This window comes from Neovison vison, chromosome 9, assembly GCF_020171115.1.
Source record: "Neovison vison isolate M4711 chromosome 9, ASM_NN_V1, whole genome shotgun sequence".
Taxonomy (NCBI): Eukaryota; Metazoa; Chordata; class Mammalia; order Carnivora; family Mustelidae; genus Neogale; species Neogale vison.
In genome coordinates, this window is record NC_058099.1 from 21018893 (window position 1) to 21044418 (window position 25526).

The 25526-nt window shown below is 47.4% G+C and overlaps 1 protein-coding gene across 4 annotated transcripts in view; it reads left to right on the top strand.

Annotated features, from left to right (window-relative positions):
• Window positions 1-246: 246 nt before the first annotated feature.
• The window catches only part of SUSD1 (sushi domain containing 1), a 131387-nt gene continuing 106107 nt past the window's right edge, over window positions 247-25526 (top strand). For 2 of the 4 annotated variants that reach the window (XM_044265133.1, XM_044265137.1), the window contains exons 1-3: window positions 522-628; window positions 13404-13511; window positions 16638-16793. In XM_044265133.1, coding sequence (XP_044121068.1) covers window positions 523-628; window positions 13404-13511; window positions 16638-16793 — 370 coding nt within the window. In that variant the 5' untranslated portion in view covers window position 522. Of the gene's footprint in view, window positions 308-521; window positions 629-1520; window positions 1623-13403; window positions 13512-16637; window positions 16794-25526 lie in introns of those variants that run through there. The other 2 variants (XM_044265134.1, XM_044265135.1) reach the window with 2 other exon arrangements.

The window sequence follows — 25526 nt, forward strand, 5'->3', positions numbered from 1 at the left end:
TCTTGCCCTCACCGTGTCCTTGGAACACCAGCCACTTCACCCACTTCTCTTTCCCCTCCTCAAAGATTCCCGCTCCTTCTGCCCCTCGCCCCTCTTTCTCTGCCACCGGGGTGCCTCCCTGAGACCCAAGAAGCCTCTGATCTCCCGTTCGTCTCTTTTGCTTGAAGCACGTTTCGTCCTGGCACGGTCCGGGACTCTAGGGTCAGCTCTGTCATTATGTGCTGGGTGTCTGTCCCTACTTGCAGAACGTCCGCGCCGAGGATGCCGGACCCTGTCGCCCGGCCCGCCGTGTCCCCCGGCGGAGCAGGTGCGCGAGCGAGTGAGGGGCGCGGAGCGAACGAGCGTCTTGCGGACGCGCGGGCCACGCGGGGAGGAAGGGCCCGCGCTCCGCCACCTCCCCGGGACCCCGCGGCGCCGGAAGCGCCCGGGGCGGCCCCCTCCCCGCGGGGCCCGCCGCCTTATCTCGGCGCCTCGGGGCCGCGGGAGGAGTCGCGGGCGCGCCGGGAGGGACGCGGCGGCGGCATGGGCCGGGGGCCCCAGGGCGCGGGCCGCCCGCCTCGCCGCCTGCTGCCGCTCCTGCTGCTGCTCGGCTTGGCCCGCGGCGCGAATCCAGCGCTGGGCGCCGACGGTGAGTGCGGGCGGGGGGCGGGCGCGGCGCGGTGGCACCGCCGGGCCCTCGACGACGCCGGGCGCGCCCGGGACGCTTCCCCGCCCCCCACTCCGGCCGGCGCGGAGCCCGGGCGTGGAGCGCAGGTGGGGCCAGCTCGGGCCGTTGGGGCTCGCGAAGGCGGGGCGCACAGAGGCAGGAGGGGCTCCCCGCCCTCGCCCCGGGCATCTGGGGGCGCGGGGTGGGGGAACCTGTAGCAGGCGGCCTCGCCCTTGGCGCCGGGGACCTGTGGGGCGAGGCGGGGGTGGGCGCTAGCCGGAGCCCCGGGGGAGAGCCGCGCCAGGCGTGGAAGGGCGTGGAAGGGCGCGGAAGGGCGCGGAAGGGCGTTCCAGCTGCGCTGTCACGCTTCCGGCTCTGCTGTGGCTTTTGCACGACAAATTCTTGACCTGAAGCAATTTTCTTTCTACCTTTTAATTTGTTTCACCCAAGTGAAGAACCAGATGCTAATGTGGGGAGAAAGAAGTGCAAGGAAGATTACAGGAAAAAGGCATTCTTTAATCAAGTCATTCGTTCAACAGATGGTCCTTGAATGTGAGGTCGCCCTGCTGGCCCTCATTGAGCTCCTGTTCTGGAGGCGACAGACGAGCAGATCACCCAGTTCCAAGCAAATTGGAACGCACTGTCACATGTGGTAGGAGTTACACAGATTCAAACGTGTAGGGGAGGTGGCATTTACCCACTTAACCCAAGTAACCCTAATAGACGGCAGAATGCCTAAGTGCTCTGAGAAGGTGTAGGTGGTCAGAGCAAGGCGAGATTCGTTCTAGCTTGATGAACCTGGAGGCAGTAGAGATGAGGCGATTCTTGAACTGGGCCAACAGGTTTGATAATATTTGGGTATGGGAAGATGAGGAAAAGGCATCCCAGCTCATAGCAGAGGGCACAGTCAGCCCTCCGTAAATATATGCAGAATGAATGAATTCCACATGGAAGGGGCAGCGTGATGTACATGGAGGTAGAAAAGCATGGGGCCTATGGCCTGTGGTATGTTGGAGATGGGTGGGAAATGGAGGTGGAAAAGCAGATTGGATTAACCAGAAGGCAGAGTGCCTTGGTTGGCAAACCAAGTTATTTAGAGTCAGCGTTCCTGGGTAGTGGGAAGCCGTTGGAAATCATCGCAGGCTTTTGTACAGTGATATAAAAAGTAGGTATAAGGAAATCCTCCAGCTTGCTTAGTAAAATCATTCATCCTGAAGGGGAAGAGAACTTCCATGTAGGGAGATGGTGGGGGCGATTTTGTGGTTCAGACTCCTGTTTCCTCAAATTCTTTTCATCTTTGGACTTTTACCACCACTGGTGTTCCTTTTGAGGACTCAAGTTTTTGGGGGAGCCATTTTTGAACATCAGATATTCTGGTAGGCTTTCTTCTTCTTCTTTTTTTTTTTTTCCTGTTTAACTTGTAGATGCTTGGGACCTATTTCAGAATCTGTGTTAGAGCCCTCTAGCCTAGGCAACTGTCAGACACAGTCCCATTGAATTAGTGGGCTAAGATGGTGGAACAAAGTAACTACTTAAAGGCTACTACTTAAAGGCTATTGGGTGAATTTGGGGAAATGGAAGTGCTTAGTAGAAACTCTCCCCTTTGTAGGCATTCTTTCCTCATTTACAGCCTTCAAGAATCTGGTTTTCTTAATGGTGGGTTTCCTTCCAGTGGACAATGTAGGGAATGCCTGGAGGCTTAGAACCATTGTAAGAGCTAGCCTACAAATTCTGAGGACTGACCCACACGTTCTGAGGACTGGCCCCATGGTAAAGATAGCAGGGGAAGGGGATCGGATGTAGATAATAAGGTACAAAGGGAACCGAAGGACCTAACAATGGAACCTTAAGGTGACGGTGAACAGAAGAGAAAGGGGACACAAAGGCTTGAGGACTGGGTGACTTGGATATATGGTTCTGTAGGAGGAGGAAAAAGATTTGGGAAGAAAGATAAGTCATTTTGGATACCCTGAATTTGAGGTAATGTTAGGGCTTCTGGAGAGGTGAACTCATTAGGGAGTTAGGTCTGTAGACAAAGGGTGTGTGCCAATGATGGAGACTTGTGGTCACTTGAAGCCTTGCGGTTGATAAGAGGAAGGAGACCCAGGGCAGATTTGGGGGAAAGACCCATTTTCGATGATAGGTGCACATACAGATGGGAGGAGGGCTGGGCCAGTCTAGCAACCAAGGAAACCAGAGGAAGGGGAGCTGTGGGAGTGGAGGCTGAGAAAAAGAGTTTTGGATCTGGTGGCTCTGCTCAGCTTGGGCCAGGGCTCTCGGAGCAGTGAGGGCGAGAGCCAGATGCAGAGGGCTGTAGTGAGTGCAGAGGTGTTGGCTGGCTCTTAAAGATACTCTTTAAAGAAGTTAGAAGCAAAGGGAAGATCCCTATTCAGCTGGGCCAGCTAGGGCAGTGCAAGATTTTGTTTCTCCCTGGGCTGATGGTTTTGGGAAAGCAGCCACAAACACGCTGTAGCGTGAGGGTATCATTCAGTAGAGATGGAGACGTTGAAAATGCAGAAATAAATGAGGTACTTTTTTTTTTTTTTGAAGATTTTATTTATTTATTTGACAACAGAGAGAGAGATCACAAGTAGGCAGAGAGGCAGGCAGAGAGAGAGAGAGGAGGAAGCAGGCTCCCTGCTGAGAGAGCCCAATGTGGGGCTCCATCCCAGGACCCTGATACCCTGAGCCGAAGGCGGAGGCTTAACCCCCTGAGCCACCCAAGCGCCCCATAAATGAGGTACTTAATGAAGCAGGTCCAAAGCGAAATTGGTCTACAAGGGGGAAAGCTTAGTCTCTGCGAGGGGAGGAGAAGAACGGAGAACTGCTCTTTTTCCCACAGCTGTCTACTTAGGGCTGTTCATACTTCAAAACCAGCCCAGTCGGCCTCCCTCCCGGGAAGCTCTGGAGTTCCCTGCAGCCCAGCCACACGGAGCCCGAGTCCGTGTACCGCATTTGTAGGATGCACGTGTATATCTAGGCATACGAGCAAACACTAGCATGCATACGCATTTATACTGCACCCTCACTCTACACACTGAGGCCAGGTTGCATATTACACAAACTGCATGGTGGTGTTGTTTGCTAGACTAAGCTTCATGTGAGTCACGGGCTGCGGCTTGTAATAGGAATTTGGTAGGAAGGGAAATGAAGACCACCCAAATGGGAAGAGGCAAGGGCTCTTTATACAGAGTTTGCTACATCAGGAGAGTCAGTCGGCATCACTCTGAGAGCCTGATAGCAGATCAAAGGGGGAGGCTTCCTGTGTGACCCTGGCTTGAAGCTGGTGGCCTAGAGAAGCTGGAGGTGGTGTCCTAACAGCAGACGTTCTAAGTGATTGGTTAGGGGAGTGTACTGGGCGCTCTCTGATTGGTCCTAAGCGTGAAGTGAGGGCAACAATTAGGGAAGCCGGCTGTTAGCGATTAAATCCCGACCATTTGGGTCTTACCGCTGGAGGCTGTGGTTTGACTTCCTGGCCTGATGATGGCTGCCTCATGCCTCCATGTGGGCCTGAGTTCTATTTTTATCTACGGCCTGGCCATTGTCTCTGTGTATATTCAGTGTCTCACTGGTAGCGTGTGCTGAATTGCCCTGAATCGTTATCAAAGACATTTCAGGGAGAAGAAGTCAGAGGCTGGATGGAAGGGAAGTGTGAGACACACAGTTGGTAGAGCAGGAGGGTGTTGATGGGAGGGTGGGGTGCCAAGCCCAGGGGAATGGAAGGTTAGGAATGGGTGAGGAAGGGTGGAACCAGTCAGTCCTGTTTCTTAACCTTCTCAGGCACAGTCCTGAGTCGGGAGTGGCTGGGGACTTGTTGGCTCAGGACTGGCTGGGTTGGGAAGGCCGGAGGGAGGACAGGCGGAGGCCTTGAGAATCTTGGGGGAGTGATGGTGGTGGAGAGGCCTGGGAGTTTGTTCTTGCTGTGTAAAGTGCACGTGACGTCACCATGTAGCGGGGGAAAGAGGAGGCATGGGGGTGGTGAGTGAATTGTTTTGGAGTGACTTAGAGTTGCTCCAAGTAAGGGAGTGGGATTCAAGCTGATGGAGAAGATCCTCCTCCCTGTCTTCCACTGCTGGGGTCTTGGCCCTGGGTGTGTCCTCAGCCTTCTGGTCCTGTCCCAAAATGGGTTCCTCTGTCTCTGCAGTCCCAGGTAGCAAGTGGCCTCTTGGCCTTCGCTCTGGAGAGCAGACAGGGGAAGTTAATTGCATGGATTCAAGAAACAGTTTTCCACCTGCTTGAGAATGTGAGTCAGGTGCGAGAGAATGCATCAGGGGGCGACTTGCTAGACACGAACCGAGGGTGTGGCCTAAATGAAAGGCTGCTTGACTCAAAACGCAAAAGTTTTGCAATTGGGGCAGTTAGCGAGGCTTGGTTCTTGGTCTGGAGGCTACGTATGGTGGGCCCCACTGGACGCTGGTCTTGGTCGCTTAAGCTTCCGAGGTCTGAATCAGGTGTTACCCAGAAGGCTGGGAGGATGTGGGGCAGGCAGGGGATATTATGTAAATTAAGATATTAAGGATCCTGGACTATCAGCCCCATGAATAGGTAGGCGTCTGTCTACATGACAATATTGCTTCGGATTTTTGTACTAACGCAGCTCTGTCACCCTTTTCATTGGCGTATCTGGGAGGTGGCCAGCTGTCAGTACCTTCATGTAGTCTTTCCTGGAGTTGACAAGAGGTTGTTACAACAGCATCTAACGTATTCTAATTGCTTTACATGTATCGGCTCATTTCTTACAGCAGCCGTATGAGGCGGGTCTTTATTATCCTCATAGTCAGATTTATAGGAGGCGGAGGCCCAGAGCCCCATCTAGGATGACACAGCTAGTCCAGTGGCAGAGCTGGGATTGTCCCCCCTTCATCTCACCCCTGGTCGGAACCTCTGGGCCAAGTGGCACGCCCTGCCTCTCACATGACCTGTTTCCAGCCATAATAACAGTATCTACGGGGAGAGACAGAAATATTCATGTAAATCAGCCCTCTGCCTAGTGCTTTCCTGCTCATACAGCATTTCTGTTTCTCACTGAAGTCTCATGACAGAATTCTGTCTCACAGATTAAAACCGGAGGACAGGCAGGTCAATTTGCCTAAGATCACGGAGCCAGGGAGCAAGAGAGAAGTGTCCCAGCCTCGGTGGGCGCACCAAAACCCATCTTGGCCTCTGAGTGTTGGTTGTGGTTTTAGCTGGCTAAGTTGATACAGAGTGCTGAAGGGAAGTGGATGGAGGTTGTCTCTCTGGACGTTCCAAGAATAGTCACCAAGACTATTTAGCTTGGTTGTCCCTCTAGACTTTGGAAGTCCCACTGTCCTGTTTCTCTGCCAGTCATTCTAAGTATCCCTAGGCCAGAGGGTTGGGGGGGAGGTTCCCTCAGTCCCTATGCAGCAGCCACCTCTCTCCTGTCCTGAGAGTCTGTTTTGTCATCAGAGTCTGCTGATGACAAAATTAAGTCCTCCTTGATACGGATGTGAAGACACCCTCCTGCTCCCACTTCCCCTCAGGTTATATAGCAAAGGTGCGTTGGTCTTTCAACTGGCCTGGAGACTTTCCATTCCTTGGATAATTATCACTGTCACCTTGGTCCAGCTATGTTCTGCATCAGTCTACGCTTGGTGGATGACATCTTCAGGGTTGCTTTTTCTTTCCCCAGGATTCTGACCTTGAGGTTGAACTAGACTTGCCATGTGACCAGTAGTGTGGTCTACCTGGGATCTTTTTTAGGAATGCAGATTCTCGGGCTGAATCAGAATCTCTGGGGATTCTGTTTTAACAAGCTCTCCAGGTAGGGAGACCAGCTGTCTTGGTTGGCACAGTAATGAGGGGTTTTCTGGGTCACAGGGCTTGTAGTATTAAAACCGGGACAAAGTAGTCCCCCATCTGTAGGTGATTCTTAACTGGACTAGGGGCTGAGGAATGGTGGAAACCGTTGTGAGGTTAGACGCGACCCTCCCCGCCCTGTCTTTTCTTGGATTTTTTGGATTTTTGGATCTTGGATTTTTTCAGGATTGTGCTTCCTGCCCCTTTCCTTAGGATAAGTTATGTCACTGCCCCCTGATGTGTGTGTGCTGTGCCCCCCCCCCCCCCCCCCCGCCAAGAGGCTACTTCGTCCCTCAAGCAATTAGAACTCAGAAGTTGCCATATAAGGCTCTGCAGACTAGGTTAAATATGGCTGAATAAGAAGCTTTAGTTGAGGCCTTTCTTCCTCTGGAAACTGCTTTCCCTCCTGCAGGTGGTCTGAGAAGCCTTTGGCAGCCCAGCATATAGGTCGTCTTTTTGCCAGTATGGGGAACAGACATTCATGGAGCCAGACATGCCAAATACTGTCCTTCTGGGGTTCACTTTGCTAAATTATTCCTAGTGGGTCATCAAAACAGGTTCCCTAAGGATGAAGTGTCGGCCAATTAGGGAACAAGAACTTTGGAGGCCACTTAACCCCTGCTGCTTAAAATGTGGTCTCCCTGGGTGGCTCAGTCATTAAGCATCTGCCTTCAGCTCAGGTCATGATTCCAGGACCCTGGGATTGAGCCCCGCGTCAGGCTCTCTGCTCAATGGGAAGCCTGCTTCTCGCTCTCCCACTCCCCCTGCTTGTGTTCCCTTTCTCTGTGTCTCTCTCTGTCAAATAAATAAATTAAATCTTAAAAAAAAAAAAAAAGAAAGAAAAAAAAAAGAAATGCAAAATGCTGGGCCCCACCCTGCATCGGAGCCTGTGGTTTGGCTCCATCCCCAGGTGATTTGAATGCCCCTTTACATTTTTTTTTAAAATTTCTGTATTTATCTTAGAGAGAGAGAGTGTTTTGTGGGGGGGGGCAGAGAGAGGGAGACAAGCAGACCCACTGCTGAGTGCAGGGCTGGCCCCTCACTGGGGCTCAATCCCAGGATCCTGAGATCATGACCCTGAGATCATTGCCTGAGCCACCCAGGTGCCCCTGAATGCCCTTTAAAATTTGAGAAGCCCAAAGCCCTCATTTTACAGATGAAAAAACTGGGATCGGGAGAGGTTCAGTGACTCGCTAAAGGTTGTATAATGAGTAAGACTCAGCTAGATTTAGGGTCCGGTTCTGACAATTAGCTCCAGTGTTTGCTTTTCCCCTGTATCTGGCTGCCTTCTTACAAGGCCTTATTTTGTTTGGTTCTGATTATTGAATGAGCTTGAACTTAATTCAATATATTTAAAAAACTTTACATTCTGTCTTTTGCTAATTCAGACTGGACTTCCGTTAATTTATCTGAGTGTGTGGTGCTCCTTTATTTCTTAATTTTGTGTGTGTGTGTGTGTGTGTGTGTTTATTAGATTCACTCGACAGTGGAATGAAATAATCTTTTTTTTTTTTCCCGTCTGATGTGAGTTTCTGGAACTGGATGTATATAAATGCTTCCATGTTTATAAAGAAAAATATGCCATATCAGGAAAAAAAATCAAGCATTTTACCATTTTGTTGTTGATGATTTAATAAATACGGTATTTATTTTTTGTTATCACACTGTATGTACACACTGAGAGAGTGGTCGTCATTATATGGCTGATCACACTGGACTTAAGGACTTGACTCAGGAACCTTTATTTATCTATTTATTTATTTATTCATTAAGATTTTATTTGTTCATTTGACAGAGATCACAAGTAGGTAGAGAGAGAGACAGGCGGGGGCTGGAGGGGGTGGGGCGGGGAAGCAGGCTCCCTGCTGAGCAGAGAGCCGGATGCGATGCGGGGGCTCGTCCCAAGACCCTGGGATCATGACCTGAGCTCAAGGCAGAGGCTTTTTAAAAAATTTATTTTATTTCAAGCAGAGAGAGTCAATTATCATATGGTTTCACTTATTTGTGGAGCATAACAAATAGCATGGAGGACAAGGGGCATTAGAGAGGAGTAGGGAATTTGGGTAAATTGGAGGGGGAGGTGAACCATGAGAGACTATGGACTCTGAAAAACAATCTGAGGGGTTTGAAATGGCGGGGGGGTGGGAGGTTAGGGTACCAGGTGGTGGGTATTATAGAGGGCACGGCTTGCATGGAGCACTGGGTGTGGTGAAAAAATAATGAATACTGTTTTTCTGAAAATAAATAAATTGAAAAAAAGAAAAAAAAATTTTATTTTTAATTAAAAAAATTTTTTTTAAATTTATTTTTAAAATTTTTTCAGCATAACAGTATTCATTGTTTTTGTACCACACCCAGTGCTCCAGGCAATCCGTGCCCTCTCTAATACCCACCACCTTGTTCCCCAACCTCCCACCCCCCACCACTTAAAACCCCTCTGATTGTTTTTCAGAGTCCATAGTCTCTCATGGTTCACCTCCCCTTCCAATTTCCCCCAGCTCCCTTCTCCTAACTCCCCATGTCCACCATGCTATTTGTTATGCTCCACAAATAAGTGAAACGATATGATAATTGACCCTCTCTGCTTGACTTATTTCACTCCGCATAATCTCTTCCAGTCCTGTCCATGTTGCTACAAAAGTTGGGTATTCATCCTTTCTGATGGAGGCATAATACTCCATAGTGTATATGGACCACATCTTCCTTATCCATTCGTCCGTTGAAGGACATCTTGGTTCTTTCCACAGTTTGGCGACCGTGGCCATTGCTGCTATAAACATTGGGGTACAGATGGCCCTTCTTTTCACGACATCTGTATCTTTGGGGTAAATACCCAGGAGTACAATTGCAGGGTCATAGGGAAGTTCTATTTTTAATTTCTTGAGGAATCTCCACAGTGTTCTCCAAAGGGCTGCACCAACTTGCATTCCCACCAACAGTGTAAGAGGGTTCCCCTTTCTCCACATCCCCTCCAACACATGTTGTTTCCTGTCTTGCTAATTTTGGCCATTCTAACCGGTGTAAGGTGATATCTCAATGTGGTTTTAATTTGCATCTCCCTGATGGCTAGTGATGATGAACATTTTTTCATGTGTCTGATAGCCATTTGTATGTCTTCATTGGAGAAGTGTCTGTTCATATCTTCTGCCCATTTTTTGATATGATTATCTGTTTTGTGTGTGTTGAGTTTGAGGAGTTCTTTATCCACTGAGCCACCCAGGCGCCCCCAGGAACCGTTATTTAAAAGGTATTTCCGGGATGTTGGTTGCATGTGATTATGAATTGACAGTGTCTCATGGCACCAATTTAAAAATGTTCTTTGTTAAAATGTTAAAATGGTTGTACTTAATCTGTACTGATGGACATTTAAGTGCGGCAACCCATTTCTCACTTCAGCTCTGCCTGTTGCCCCGAAACTCAGGAGCCGCTCTGGTCCATTTCCTTCAGGCTGTAAACTCCATCTCATGCCAGGGTTAGCGAGGGGAATGGGGTATCTACCTGCTCCTTATCCGTATTTGTACCTAGTTCCTTGAACTCTGAGTCCTATCCCTGACACCTGCCTTCTGAAGCGCCCAGTGGCCCTGATTCCTGAGCCTTTGGGGCCGGCTTTTAGTTCTTCCTCTTAAGCCATTCCCATGCTTCTGTCTCCTGCATCTTCTGAAATATGGTCGCCGTTCCTCATCTCTTGTCCTCTCGTCTGCCAGGGTTTATACCTTTCCGGAGCTTCATGTCATGGGGGAGGGGGAGCTTTGAAAATGTACTAAATCTGCATGTTTAACTGCAAATCTTTCATCTGTAATTAAAAAAAAAAAACAAACTTGTGTGTATTTTTTTCTTACAAGCTCTTTCATATTCCTAATGTTGTGTGTTTGCATAAGCTCTTCGCTCCTCTCACTGGTCCCACTTGCATCATGACTGCTGGTCTTCATAGAGCACTGACTTTGGGGAAACTTTTTTTTCACTGAATTTGAATGTAATTTCTAATACTTTTTTTCTTTACTATTTCCTCACCCCAACTCCCAACTCCTGTATTTTCTTTTATTCCTTCCTTCCTTCCTCCCTCCCTCCCTCTGTTACAAGATTTTATCTATTTGAGTGAGAAAGAGAGAGCACCAGAAAGAGAGAGAGAAAGAGAGAGAGAGAGCAGTACGCATGTGCAAACATGTTGGGGGTTGGTTTGGGGAAGTGGAAGGGCAGAGGGAAAGGGAGAAGCAGATTTCCTGCAGAACAAGGAGCCCGAGGTGGGGCTTGATTCCAGGACCCTGGGATCATGAACTGAGTCGAAGGCAGACACCTAACTGACAGAGTCACCCAGGCCCTTCTTTTTAAGGAATGCCCCCCTGCAATTTCTTGCATTAAAATGCTAGGGCTTCCTCCCACCCTTGGGCTGCCTGCTTTTACTTCTCTCTTTTTAAAGTACAAAAGCATGAAAAGCTCACATTTTCTGGAGTAGATACATTTTTATATCTAGTACTAAAATTTCAATTAAAAAAAAATTATTTAAGTAATCTCCGCACCCAACCTGGGGCTCAAGCTCAAAACCCTGAGATCAAGAATCACACACCTGACTGAGCCAGCCAGGCGCCTCCAGACATTTCAATTTTGCTCTCCTTTTTGTTCCAAGAATTATTTGGGAGAGTGTTCTGTAGTGTCCAAGTAGGTTTCTTTTGGGAATGTTAATGTTATGTTTTATTTTGTAGTCTTATTACATGGTAGTCAGATACTATGACTTCTATAGTTTTTTTTTTTTTAATTTTATTTATTTATTTGAGAGACAGAGGTCACAGGTAGGCAGAGAGGCAGGCAGAGAGAGAGGAGGAAGCAGGCTCCCTGCTGAGCAGAGCCTGATGCGGGGCTTGATCCCAGGACTCTGGAATCACGACCTGAGCCGTCAGAGGCTTTAACCCACTGAGCCACCCAAGCGCCTCCAACTTCTATAGTTTCTATGTTTGACTTTGTTGCATTTTTTTTAATGGTCTGGGATATAATAAATTTTGTAAATATTCCACAATTAATTTAGTATTACTTAGGGATAAGCAGCAGTTTGTCTCATTTCTGTGTTATACTCATTTTAAAAGAAAAAGCAGGGGGAGCCTGGGTGGCTCATTCAGTTAAGTGTCTACCCTTGGCTCAGGTCGTGAGCCCAGAGTCCTGGATGGAGTCCCATGTCGGGCTCCCTGCTCAGCGGGGAGCCCTCTTCTCCCTCTCCCTGATCCCTCCCACTCCCCTGCTCTTACTCTCTCTCTGAGATAGATAAATAAAATATTTTTTTAAAAAAAGGAAAGAAAAAGGCAGGTTAACAATCAGTACAGATCTTCCTGAACTTATAATTGGGTGGGTTACATCATAACTCGGAAATCTCCTAAGTCGAAAATGCATTTAATATTCCTAACCTGTCAAACATTATAGCTTAGCCTAGCCTACTGTAAATGTGCACAAAACCCTTGTGTTCACCAGCAGTCCGGCAAAACCGCAGGACACCCAGCCTGTTTATAACCAAGTGTGGACCCTCTCCTGGGACGTATTGAATACTGTACTGAAAGTGATAAACAGAATGGTCGTGTGGGTATAGAACGTTGTGAATTTACTGGGCGTCTGCCCCTGCGATCGCCTGGCTGGCTGGAGCTAGAGCTGGCTGCCACCGTCCGGTGGCCTGAGAGAGGATCACACCGCATACCCCCAGCCTGGGGAAAGATCCAAATTCAAAATCTGAAGTATGCTTTCTACTGAATGTGTATTGCTTTTGCACCACTGTCAGGTCGAAAGATTGTAAGTTGAACCATTGTAAGTCGGGGCTGTCGGTACTTGGAAACCTCCCTGTCTCAGTTGCCTAGAGCAACCCGAGGGCTGAGTGTTTATTCCCTGGGTAGTCACGGGGCCAAGACTGAGATGGAATTCCACGCTGACTCTCCCGACCGAGGCCCCTCCTGAAATTACAGACACTGAGAGGACAACATGATACCCCACAGAGCCTCAGGTAGAAGTCCTTGCTTGACCTTGGGCCATGTACCCGTCACCCTCTAGTAGGTTTGCGTGTGTTAGCCTCCCACATCCCTGCCGCGTGTCGAAGTAATTGGACCTGGTCATCCGGCTGGGACCCAGCTGTTCATCTCACTGACATTTTAAGCACATTCACTTTTTCCCTAAAAGAAACACAGGTCCAGTAAGAGACATAGATGAGTTCTTCTCCCTTCCACTTGCTTTTTGAGTTGTGGCAAGTAGGACTGCAAGTTCCTTTATCCAGTCACTCAGTAAAAGTGCCTTGGATGTTTATACTGTGCCCTGACGATATAGGGGCAAATGACGAAGTCCCGCAGCCTGGAAGACAGAGCTGGAACTGTATGTAATGACAGATTAACACGGCCGATGTGGGAATGTGCAAGTGTTAGTGGAGCACAGAGAGATTAAATTTTCCAGGAGAACAGAGGAATGGGGATGACACCAGGGAGAATATGGGGTTTAAGGTGAGTCTTCAAGTAGGAATGGGTGCTGGCTGGACAGAGAAGGAGATGGCATTTCCCTTCCTCGAAGGGAACATCATGACTAGGGCATGAAGTAGGACAGGGGACAGCACGCGTGAGAAAGAGTCATCAGCCTCCTGCCTAGAGAATATTGTGTGGTTTGGATTCGAGAACAGTGAGGCTTGGGCTAGGGGTTGGCTTAGAGTCAGACTGTTAAGAGGTTTGATGGCAGGTTGAGGTATTTTTGTACTTTTTATACAAAAAGTACAAAATACTGTTTGTATTTTGTACTTCTCTCTGTGGGCAGTGAGTAGCCGTGGCAGGTTTTTAAGGATGGTGTCAGATGTGCCTTTTATCATTCGGCTGTTCCCATTCTGGTTCTCTGTTGTAAATGTCTACTACCCAAACTGTGGCTTGTCCAGAGGAAGGCAATCTCATTTTTCTTTTCCTGTAATCTACGCTTTGTGATTCTGGTTTAGATGTCTGTGCCACTTGCCATGAACACGCTACCTGCAAGCAAGCCGAAGGGATGAAGATGTGTGTCTGCAAATACGGATTCGTGGGCAACGGGAGAACTTACTGTATGGGTAAGCTCTGGCTCTTGGGTGAAGTTGGAAAGTGGGGTCAAGTAAGGAGATTCTCTAGTGTTAAAGAGCTAATGTCCTTGTGGGGAAGATGTTGCTTTGCTCACCTGTTTTCATCACAAGACGTCTTGTCCATTATAATAGGCCTTTGTTTTAGTGTTTGGGTATAGCCAGTTTGGGGCGTTTGCAAGGAAGTATCTTGCAAGGAAGTATCTTCCGTGTTAAAGGGTCATTGAACTTGAGTCTCTGGAAATTCTCTGGCCCTAGGCAAATTTGAAATCTGTTTCAAGTCCTGAGTTTAACTTAACAACTTGAGTAAATATTGCCTTCCTTAATTGCTCCCGGTTGTTTTGATGTAAGATGATTTGTATTCGTACCCCGAGGGAAAACAAAACACGATTGCCTTTTGGACTTTTGGGCTAATTGATGAAGTAGTATTGCTTTGAGTCTCCCAGAATTCATTGTCCAGATTTTTTGGAGTTGTTGCGCACTGGGGTCTTGGGTGGCTTAAAGGAATACAAAGGCCTTTAGGAAGATCTAAGGTAATTTTTTGGCTTCATGGCCTCCAGTGTGAGACTCGAGCAGTATCCGGGCTCAGCGTTTCTCAGAGTGAATGTTAGGAGAACCACACTGCCCTCCCAGCAACCTTGTTATGTGCACTACGAATGTTGACAGTTTGCCTTGTGGCTGTGCACTGACTGTGTAGACAGCCTTGTGATATCTTTGGGTTTCTTCTTCCTAAAGAGTAGTGACAATTCCCAGTTCCAAAAGTCATATTCTACTTCCCAGATACACTCTCTCACAGTCACACACCATGACCTGTTCCTGCAGGCTTGATCTGTGCCCCCCTTGGACCCTCTCTCTTTGGTAGAGAGCCCAGGAGAATTGTGGCTGCCCTGCAGTCTGAAGTTCCTGGGGCACTTCTCGAATCCTTCTCCTCCCATGGCTCCCTAGCAGGGGCTTGGAAGCGAGGTGGGAAATGAGTACAGACAGCCTCCTCTGCTTCCTCCCTGAAGGCGGTCCCCCGCCCGCAGAAGCTCACCTCACTCTTGATTGCCCCTTGACTCCTGAATCGAAACTTCTCTTAATGGGAGGAAGGGGCTTCTTGGTTTATGTGGTACTTGCTCTCAGACACTAGACACTGCCTACACGAGTATGTGGCCTGCTGAGACCACACCACGGGTCACAGGTGACATTACCTATGTGCCCTGCATGTTATAACGTGGTCTGCCGTCAAGGGGCCTCAGACATTTAGAATTCTCTACAAACCCACTGTCCCTTCTGGTGAAGCCTGCTGGGGAGACCTGTCTCAGAAACGCTAGCCGAGGACAGGAATGCAGCATCTTATGGGTGGCTGGGCTGGTGTCCGAAAGCCCCATGCCGGGCTCATCAGCTGGGCTGGACACTTGGCCAGGCGGTGGCTTGAGGACTGTCTCTCCCTGCTCCCATGCAGATCACACCGTAGACAGTGTTAACCGTGAGCTGTGTTCCATCTTCAGCGACATTTCCAAAAAGATAACACCTTTAAGGAAAATAGGGAGAAAGAAAAAAAAAAAAAAAAGGAAGGCCGGATTTGGGGAAGGGTACTTTTGAAGCAGCAGGAATTGAGTGCCATTGTGAGAGGCAAACCCATGCTATAGTCAAACACTAAATAACAATCCGAAAAACTCCAGTGCATAAACTGATGACACCCCCCCCCCAACCCCCAAACAAAATAACCAACAGCAGAGATCAACTCTGAAAGAATGCATAAGAAATTGGTCTCAGGAGTTCTTCTGCTGGTAAGGCCAGGCCAGAGTCAGCAGAGGCTGGCCTGCCTGTTTTTCTAAATAGACTTTTATTAAAGGACAATGTTGCTCATTTGTTTGCATATGGTCTGTGGCTGCTTCGTGCTCTAAAAGCATAGGTGAGCACTTGCCCCTGGAGACGGCCCTTCACAGAAAGTTTGCCGAGCCCTGAGCTGCAGGACAGAACCAGGAGGGTAATTTACCTTCATTCGACATATATGTCCAATGACTGCATTAAAAATGCTCAGGGCAGGCTTCTGCAGACTCGCCTGCATCCTCTACCTCAGCTCCTTCTCACGGGGTGACTAATTTTTTTTTTTTTTTTTAAAGATTTTATTTATTTATTTGACAGATGGAGATTACAAGCAGGCAGAGGCAGGCAGAGAGAGAGGAGGAAGCAGGCTCCCTGCTGAGCAGAGAGCCCGATGTGGGGCTCGATCCCGGACTCTGAGATCATGACCTGAGCCGAAGGCAGCGGCTTAACCCACTGAGCCACCCAGGCGCCCCACGGGGTGACTAATATTATTCACATGGGTCGTTGACGATTAGCAGGAGCTGTTCCTGCCGCAGTATCGGCTCTGCTCCCGGATGAGACTTAAGCACTAATTCCATTGCGTTTCCTGGTAACTCAGAAGTAACAAATTTTCCGGTTACTCACTGGATGCAAGATTGTCCTACTCTGCCTTTCATGAGAAACGCAAGAGAGTGTGGCTGGCTGAGCTGGAAATGGGGTGCTGCTGCGTGTGTTTCTTTCACAAGGTCTTTTTGAGTGTGAAGAGATGGGAAAAGAATCGCAGCCCGCAGCTTGGAAGACAGAGCTGGAGTAGTATATAATGACAGCGGAACGTGGTCGATGTGGGAATATGCAACCCCTTCTCCCAATCTTCAAACAAGAGGAATGTTCAGACTAAGACGCTGGATTTCTCTTGTCTGTGTGTGTGTTTTAAAAATCTTATTTATTTTAGAGAGATTTATTTATTTTAGAGCATGAGTGTGTGTGTGGGGGGGTAGGGGGGCGCAGAGGGAGAGAGAAACTTGAGCAGACTCTGTGTGCAACTTGGGGGTCAATCTCATGACCCTGAGATCATGACCTGAGCCTAAATCAAGAGTCAGCTGCTTACCCGACTGAGCCCCCTAGGTGCCCCTCTCTTGTGGTTTTATATATGCCTGGCCCACGACTGTGGGGGACCCACGCCTTGCAGTCTGAGAAGCATCATGAGGAGACCCTTAGGATGTTGTCCCAGAGTAGCAGCTCCCAGGTCTGTAGCCCAGGACAGTCTGGGTTATTGGACGTGGTATGGATTGATAGCCCTTTCTGTGCGTTGTCTCAATGTATCCACAGATAAAAACGAGTGCCAGTTTGGAGCCACTCTGGTCTGCGGAAACCACACATCTTGCCACAACACACTCGGAGGCTTTTACTGCATTTGCCTAGAAGGATATCGAGCCACAAACAACAACAAAACATTCATTCCCAATGACGGCACATTTTGCACAGGTACTGGAGGAGGGGGCTGCGGTGACGGCAGGACGGTGTCCCGCGGGTGGGGGAGGGAGAGGGCCGGGCTGGGACTGGGCGTGGTTTCAGGGAGGGACTCTCCCTGCAGAAGGTCGGTGAGTTTGGGACGCGGGCTGAGTATTAGTGAGTGTTAGGAAACTCCTGTTCCTTCTGTTAGCTAGTGTCATGGCATCGTAATACTGGGGATGACATTCTCATTTTGGGAGACGCATGCTGAAGCATCTAGGGTATCAGGAGCTATCTAGTGTTATTACGAGCTCAAGGGGTCTTAAATGACAGACTGTGAGCAGGTATTGTGGGGTGGGTCTTGGGAGTTCACTGGCATATGCTTTCTGTGTTTCTCTTGTTCTGTGTGTTTGAACATTTTTCTACCAAACAAGGAGGGGCTCTCAGAGATGGTGTTTCTGGAACCTCAGCTGGGGTGTTCTTGTGGTGACTCGGGCACTGTGCACACGGCCCACCAAAGGCCCAGGGGGTGGACATTGTGATGTTGGCTTCTGGGAGCTCTGAGTGGTGCCGGGTGGGAGACGGGGCTTGCATCTCAGAGGAATCTGCCGGTCGAGGAGGACCACGTTTTTCAGCCGCTCTGAAGGTTGGGGCGCATGTTGGGTGAATACAGTGGGTGGGCAAAATCCTCATTTTCACGGAACCCTGAAACTCTTGGCCGAACTCCATGTTACAGCATGTCATGACGTTGTAGCTCTTTGGTTTTCTAAGAAAATCTGGGAACGGTGAGGAAGAGGAAAGGCAGGAATAGACTGCAGGTTCTGTGATGGGTTTGCATAGACTTAATGACTCTGCTTAAAAGTTTTGTGATATTGAAAGGTTTTCAGGGAAAAGGGAAAGGAGAACATTGTTTTATCTCCTTACCCACCGGGAAGCACAGATTCCGATGCTCTGATTCATTCTCCCTCTTGACCTGCACCGAGGTAAAAAAAAAAAAAAAAATCCCTCATGGGGTCCACTTGATTTATTCTTGGCGTGAATGAAGCGCGTTCCCTCAGAGAAAACATTTTATGATATACTGTTGTTTTCAGTAGCAAATGGCTTGTTGTACGATTGCCGAAGCGCAGAATTAAATTGGTGCAGAATTCAATTAGATGCGTTAAAAAAACAACATATCAATTAAAAAAATTTTTTTAATTTAAATTCAGTTAGCCAAGGTATAGTACATTATTGGTTTTTGATATAAAGTTCAGTGATTCATCAGTTCAGTGTAACACCCAGTGCTCATCCCATCACATGCCCATTTTTAAAAAACCTGACAAGGTGATGATAAGATGTTCTGTTCATCCCAAGACACATTTCTCCTATAGCTCCCTTGAGCCAAGGTGGTGCCAACGGCCGGTGATAGCACGTAGCTAATTTCAGTATAAAGTGTTAGGTGAGCAAAGGACACTTAGGGAATCTGGAATCCGTGTGGGCTCTTATCTTGGAAGTGGGGAAGGAATCAGGGAACTTTCTGGAGGACGTGATACGGAAAATCGTGTTTTCAAGGCTGCAGGAGTTTGCTGGGGGAAAACTTTTATCACCGTATTGATCACTCACCTTCCCAAGGATGCATCTGACTTAAAAAAAAAAAAAAAATTCGAAGGAGAGAAGAAGAAGGAGGAGAAGAAGAAAGAAATATTTTGTGCAAGGGCCAAACAGATGTCAGCCTAATAAGAACCAGTCTTCCTGGAACAAGTCCTGATCTTGGCTCTTCTCTGTCGTCCACTTGTTGTCATTATTTAGTGACTTTTTTTTTTTAAGTGAGATACAATGCACATACCATCAGATTCACTCTGTTAAGGTGCTTTTTAGGATATTCACAAAGTTGTGCAACAACTAGCACTATCTAGTTTCAGAATACCTCTGTCACTTCAAAAGAAGACCCGTATCTGTGGGCAATCATTCTTGTGACCTCTCCTTTTGAGATCTGGTTATCACTTTGTAAAAGCTGATGGGTGACTTTTCTCGATGATACTGAGTGTCTCTTGAAATCATGGTTGTCACGGGAACAGCGGTGGACTGTTCCTGTCCACTGAGGCTTAGCACGTTTTGGGGTATCAAGGGTTATCCAGTGTTTGTCTGGATCCACAGGATGTGAATCCTGGTTCCTGACTTGCAAGAACTCCAGCGACCGGGTGTTGGTTGGACTCTGTAGAGTCCGAGCCAGATTCAGGAGCCGCTTGCCGGTGGGCCTCTTTGGATGTCACCCACAAGAGGGTTCTAGTTCCAGCGAGCTTGCACCTGGCCCCCAGGGCTGCCCCCCAGACAAGTTCTGGGACTCCCGGAACCTTGGCCGAGGGAGAAACTCTGTGGCATTTCAAATGTGAGGAGCATGGGAGAGAGATGATGCTGGTATGGGAGCAGACCTGGGCTGTCCTCTCCCTACCAGCCCGACTCCAAGGAGGCATGGCCCTACCATGTCTGCTGAGAACCGCAAAATGCGTTTTGTGCACCTTTGAATTCCCCAGGTGTTGGGCATCCCTCTCTAGTCTGATGGCGGCTGCAGCCTTCTTTTCATTCAGCTCATCTCCTGCAGTATCAAAGGCCTGATGCCGTTTCTTCTAGAGAAGTATCACAGCATTTCAGCCTTAACTAGGAAATGGGGAAAAAGGAAGGAAAAATTTTACTCCCCAGAGGGAGTAAATGCGTTGCCATTCATCAGTTTCCAGAACCTTCTGCTCAGAGGCTGTATCACATAGTCTGCCTGTGGTGAAGTAAACACCGACATTGCTAGATGTAAATCCCTACCCCTGCCAAGACGTCTGTTGATTTCTCTCCCAGGTTAGGAGTCTGTTCTCTGTGTGAGCCTTTGCTCTCAAGCTTCTCAGCTGCCTGTTGTTTCTGGTCCTGGAATGGCCCGCTGTGGGCTCGGACACAACGTGTAGTCCCCCTGGGATTCTGCTCTGTGTGGGATATTGCCCAATGGACTTGCCGCTGTTTGAGGTTCCTCCCAGTGCTCCTTCCGAATGGGATTTTGCTCCCCAAATCCTAATCCTTTGTTTTAGCTGTGTTTTATTCCACAAGTGTCATGTTTTACTACTCTGAAACAAGGAAGCAACAAGGACAGATAAACCTAAGGAAATGTGGGCTGGGCAGTTACTGCTGTACTCAACAGGGCATTGCTTGTATCCAACAGCTTCCTGACTATTTTCCCTGTGGAGTCCCCTGGACTCCTGCTTGGTCACGTCTCTAATGGTGGGGGGTAATGGCTTCAGGCCCCCGCTACTGCTCCAGCTCCCAGGAAGGAGAGAGAGGCCAAAGACTCTGAATCAGAAGATGGTTAAACCAAAGCATGCTTCCCTTAAATGCAAGAGGCTTTGATTAAGGCACCGTTGTTTCTCATTGGGAGTAAAAGAGCATGCCTGAGCTCCTGCACATGTGAACATCTCCCACGCTTCCCTCTTTTTTTTTTTTTAATATTTATTTATTTGAGAGAGATCGTAAGTAGGCAGAAAGGCAGGCAGAGAGAAGTGGGGGGAAGGCAGGTTTCCTGCAGAGCAGAGAGCCCAGTGCAGGGCTCGATCCCAGGACCCTGAGATCATGACCTCTGCCGAAAGCAGAAGCTTAACCCACTGAGCTACCCAGGTGCCCCCACACTTCACTCTCGCCTCTGGCATCCTCTCGCCCTAGGATATAGGGATCTCAGGTTCCTTCCCAAGGCCTTGAGTGAAGTAAAATATGCACACATGGTTCTTGTTTAGCTCCACTAATTTAAAAGTTTTGGGAGGAGTAACTGGGACAGGGGTTTTGAGGCATCTATAAAGTAGATTTTCCTAAACAAACTAGCAACATTGGCAAGATTGTGAAGGAAATGGATAACCCTTTCAGTTCTTTGTTCATGACTGATGCCTCTCTGAGCATGATCTTAGATATGGTCTCCTACCTTATATATATCAACTACACAGAATTTATTATGTGGCTGTACTGTGTTCCTTAACTGATTAGTTTTTCCCTTCTTGTGGTTGTTTTCCTGCTTGTTATATTTTGTGTGTGTGTGTGTGTGTGTGTGTGTGTTTGCTATCATAAGAAATGCTATAGTGAACATCCTTGTACCTACTCTCTACAGATAATTATTCCTTGTTATAAATTCTGGAAAATAATTTTTGTATCAGAGGTATACCTACACATTGTTATTTTTCAGTACATTGGGCCAGATTGTCTTTCAAAAAGTTCACACCAATATTCTCTCTCACTAATCATTTCACGAAGGTCTTCATTTCTTCACATCTTTGCCAATACCGGACATTAGCAACAAATGATGTGAATTTAACCATCTTGATCTTAAATGGATGTTTGTGTCCCTTTGAATAACTGTGGCTTCTTAAGATGCGGGCTTCTTAGCTGAACTTGGCATTGAGTAGGCAAGAGGGTAGGAAAAAAGCAGGAACGTTACTTTCCAAGATGCGAGGAAGTCATTTTCGTCTCCCCTGCATGGAGTTGAAGGAACTAGTAATTAGTTGGCTACAGGGAGAAGAACAGGCTGTGAGAGCTTTTTCATTTATGTGAAAATTCTTCCATGTACTTTTATCACTGAGTCCGTTCTGAGCCTTCAGGTTTTAAAGGCATCTCCAGGCCAGAGCTTGTGTGTAAAGGGGCGTTCAGAGACTAGCCTCTCGGGCATGCCCGCCCAAGCTAAACCCTTGCTTCTTTGACACTCCTGTTCTAGCTAAGGGTCCTCCAGATGCATTTTCGGATTCTGTCTGAGAGGATTCCGATCTTGGGGGACAAGCCATGGGGCCGCTCCCCCGACCGCAGCCAAGAAACCCGGAGAGTGTGTATATGTGTGTGTGTGTGTGTGCGTGCGAGGGCTTGGTTCATGATCACACTGAGCGTTAGGTGAAGGCTCTGAAGGAGTGGCTTGTGCTCCAGGGAGAACGGAGTCTGTAGAAAGGCAAGGCCTATTCACGTATTAGCCAACATGTATTAGGACTTAATTAGCTTCATTTTACAAAAGTGGTTTAGAAAGGTTAAGGAACGGACCTGAGTACATCTAATAAGTAGCAGAGTCAGTTCTCAAGGGTCTGTTTGACTTTCAAGCTCAGGCTATTAGATGGAAAGAGTATATATAGAACATCGGGGCCCTGGGACCAGGTCAGCGTGTCCTGCTCGGTTTTGCTACTTTCTGGCAAGGAATTGTTCTGGCTGTGGATAAAGTTAAATAGTTCGGTATATACAATGGAACAAGGGAAAATTTCCCCCTCGATTACTTAGGCTTGTTAATAAGGTTGCTCAGTTGCTCAGAATGTTTTTCCTTCCCAAGCAAACTGTTATGAACTTGGTAGGCCCCATGGAATCCACCTCATGGAGAAGTTACTCTAATGAGCTTACCATGTTTACGCAGCCAAGATTCTAGACTGGTTAGAAAAGGGATAGTTTGTGAGCATTAAGAGGTCGCAGGGCATTAAAAGTCAGAATGACATCACCAATCTCAGGGAAAGATGCTAGGTGCTTCTGGACTTCATGAAGACAATGGGTATCTTTGATATTGTCTGTGGACAAGATGGAATTATTGATTGGCTGATGGTATAGTGTGACTGTAACGGGAGACACGGTGTGACCAGTGGCTAAGGGTGTGGTCCTGGAGCTACATGCCTGGTTTCTGAGTGTGGCTTTCCCACCACTTAACGTGAGTTGATTTTAGTGTCGTTACTTACCCACTCTGTGTTTCAGCTACTTCCGCTGTATAATGGGGAGAATAATAGCATCTAGCTCATGGGGTTATTGTGCGGAATAAGATGAAAATAATTAGTAATAAGTAATGAAGGGTTTAGAACAGTGGCTGGCCTGTGCCAGATGACACACAGGAGTCATCGGGATTAGCGCTCATTAGAACAATCATTGTTATTAGGTTGTTGAATGACTGGACACAAAGCAGGCTGATTAATGACTGTGGTGACTCATGCAGAGCTGATCAGTATCTAGAAACTCTGTCTTTTCCCTACCATTGCTACCTAGCCACATTTTTGCCCTGTGGTACTGGTACCGCCTGTTTCTACTGAAAAATCCATTTATTCCCACTCACTGTCTTCTGAAGAGCCTGGGGCAGATGGGCAGGCTGGAAGATGATTACTGTGACAAAGGTATATGTCCACATTTTACAACCCCCACCCTTGGAATACAGAATCTTGATAAGCTAAAATGATGGATCCCGTTCTAGGAACGCATGCTGGATCCTGCAGGGTCAAAATCATCTCTAAAGTTTGTGCTGGATTGAGATTGATTTCATTTCCTATGCTTTAGATTTTAATAATCCTTTGTTAACTATTATCCAAAAGCCCATGATTTTATATCAACAGTTGTGGTTTTTTTTTTTTTTAAAGATTTTATTTATTTATTTGACAGACAGATCACAAGTAGGCAGAGAGGCAGGCAGAGAGAGAGGAGGAAGCAGACTCCCTGCCGAGCAGAGAGCCCGATGCGGGACTCGATCCCAGGACCCTGAGATCATGACCCGAGCCGAAGGCAGCGGCCTAACCCACTGAGCCACCCAGGCGCCCTGTGGTTTTTTTTTTTTTAAGATTTTATTTATTTATTTGAGGTGGGGAGAGAGACAGAGAGCACAGAGGGAGAGGGAGAGGGAGAAGCAGGCTCCCCGCTGCGCAGAGAACCCAATGCGGGGCTCGATGCCAGGACCCTGAGATCGTGACCTGAGCCAAAGGCGGACGTTAACTGACGGTCACCCAGGTGCCCTGTTATCAGTTGTTTAACTGAGTTTTTATTGGTTTCGTTTCTTACATCTTTGTTGTTGTCGTTGTTTTTAATTATGTTTCCCTTCTTGACATTCTTTATTCTGATGTTTTTCACTGGCTTGAATGTTTTTCAAAATCTTTTTCAGAAAAGAAATGTCAAGGGTTGCCTGGGTGGCTCAGTTGGTCGAGCTTCCAGCTCTTGATCTTGGCTGAGGTCGTGATCTCACAGTTCTCAGTCTGAGCCCCGCGTTGGGCTCTGTGCTGGGTATGGAATCTGCTAAGAAAAAAAAAAAAAAATTAAAAAAAGAAATGTCAATAGTATAGTTTCTGAGATCCCTCATGTTCTAAAATGTCATACCTTGACTTAAATATAGTACTATGTCTTGCTCCCTTTTCCTTAGAACTCTGTAAATATTCCATTAGTATTTGGTGTCTCAGACAAGAAATCCAAGGTCAGATTGGTTTTCTTTTCTTCAAGATTACAATTCCTTTCTCTCTTGTTTCATAGATTTTTTTCTTTTATTCCATGAAACTCAGATGACTTTCATTTTTCAACATTAATGCCTGTCACCTCAAAAGGTGCTTTGGATGTGAATACATAAGCAGAAGAAAATTTCCCTTTGATATTAATTTTTAATTAAGATTTATTTATTTATTTGAGAGAGAGAGAGAAGGAGAGAGAAAGAGAGTGAGCACAAGTAGGAGAGGCACAAGGAGAGAGAATCTCAAGCAGACTCTGTGCTGAGCAGGGAGCCTGACTAGGGGCCCAATCCCATGACCCTGAGATCATGACCTAAGTTGAAACAAAGGGTCAGACACTTAAATGACTGAGCCACCCGGGTGCCTCCTGCAATTTCTCTTAAGTGAATATCCCATATTTTGGATCTGTCCTTATGTTGTCTATTGTCCTACAGCTCTGTCTCCTATTATTTTTTTTTCTATGTGTTTTTGCAAATTCTTCAAGTTGGAATTTGCAAATTTATTTTCCAGCAGCGACCAACCTATTATTCAAAGCCTCTATTGGGTTTTTATTTTTGGCATTCACATTTTGTTTTTTCCCTTTTGGAAAAGATTTTGTTTATTTTTATTTTTTTTTTAAAGATTTTATTTATTTATTTGACAGAGAGAGATATCACAAGTAGGCGGAGAGGCAGGCAGAGAGAGAGAGAGGAGGAAGCAGGCTTTCCACAGAGCAGAGAGCCCGATGCGGGGCTCGATCCCAGGACCCTGGGATCATGACCTGAGCTGAAGGCAGAGGCTTTAACCTGCTGAGCCACCCAGGTGCCCCAAGATTTTGTTTATTTATTTGAGAGAGAATGAGAGTGATAGAGAGAGAGCATGAGAGGGGAAAGGATCAGTGGGAGAAGCAGACTCCCCACTGAGCAGGCAGCCTGATGCGGGACTCGATCCCAGGACTCCAGGATCATGACCTGAGCTGAAGGCAGTTGCTTAACCAACTGAGCCAATCAAGCGCCCCCCACAGTTTATTTTTAATTTCCAAGTTCTTGTTGTATTTTTCAGAAGTTCCCCTTTTTTCATTGATTGCAGTGTCTCCTTTTTTTTTTTTTTTTTTGGAAGATTTTATTTTTAAGTAATCTTTACACCCAGTGTAGGGCTTGAACTCACAACCCCGAGACCAAATGTTGCATGTTCTACCAACTGAGCCAACCAAGCACCTCAATTACAGTATCCTCTTAATTTCATTTGGACTTCTGCATCTCTTCATATGTCAAGAGTGTTTTGGTCATCTATTACTGCATAATGCTACTCCCTGCCCCCTGCCCCACCCCCCACCCCATTTAATGGCTTGTAACAATTTATTATTACGCACAATTCCATGGCTAGGTCGTTCTCTCACTCATATGGAAACAACTCATATGGCTGGGCTGGGCTGGTAGGTAAAAGAAGGCCTCTTTTACATTCTAGGGCCTTGAAGCTGACTGTCAGTCAGGACACCTTAGTTTTCCAGGGGGCCTCTCTCTTGATGTGATGTCTCATCTTCAGGGTGTCCTCTGAGTGACTTCTCTGCCAG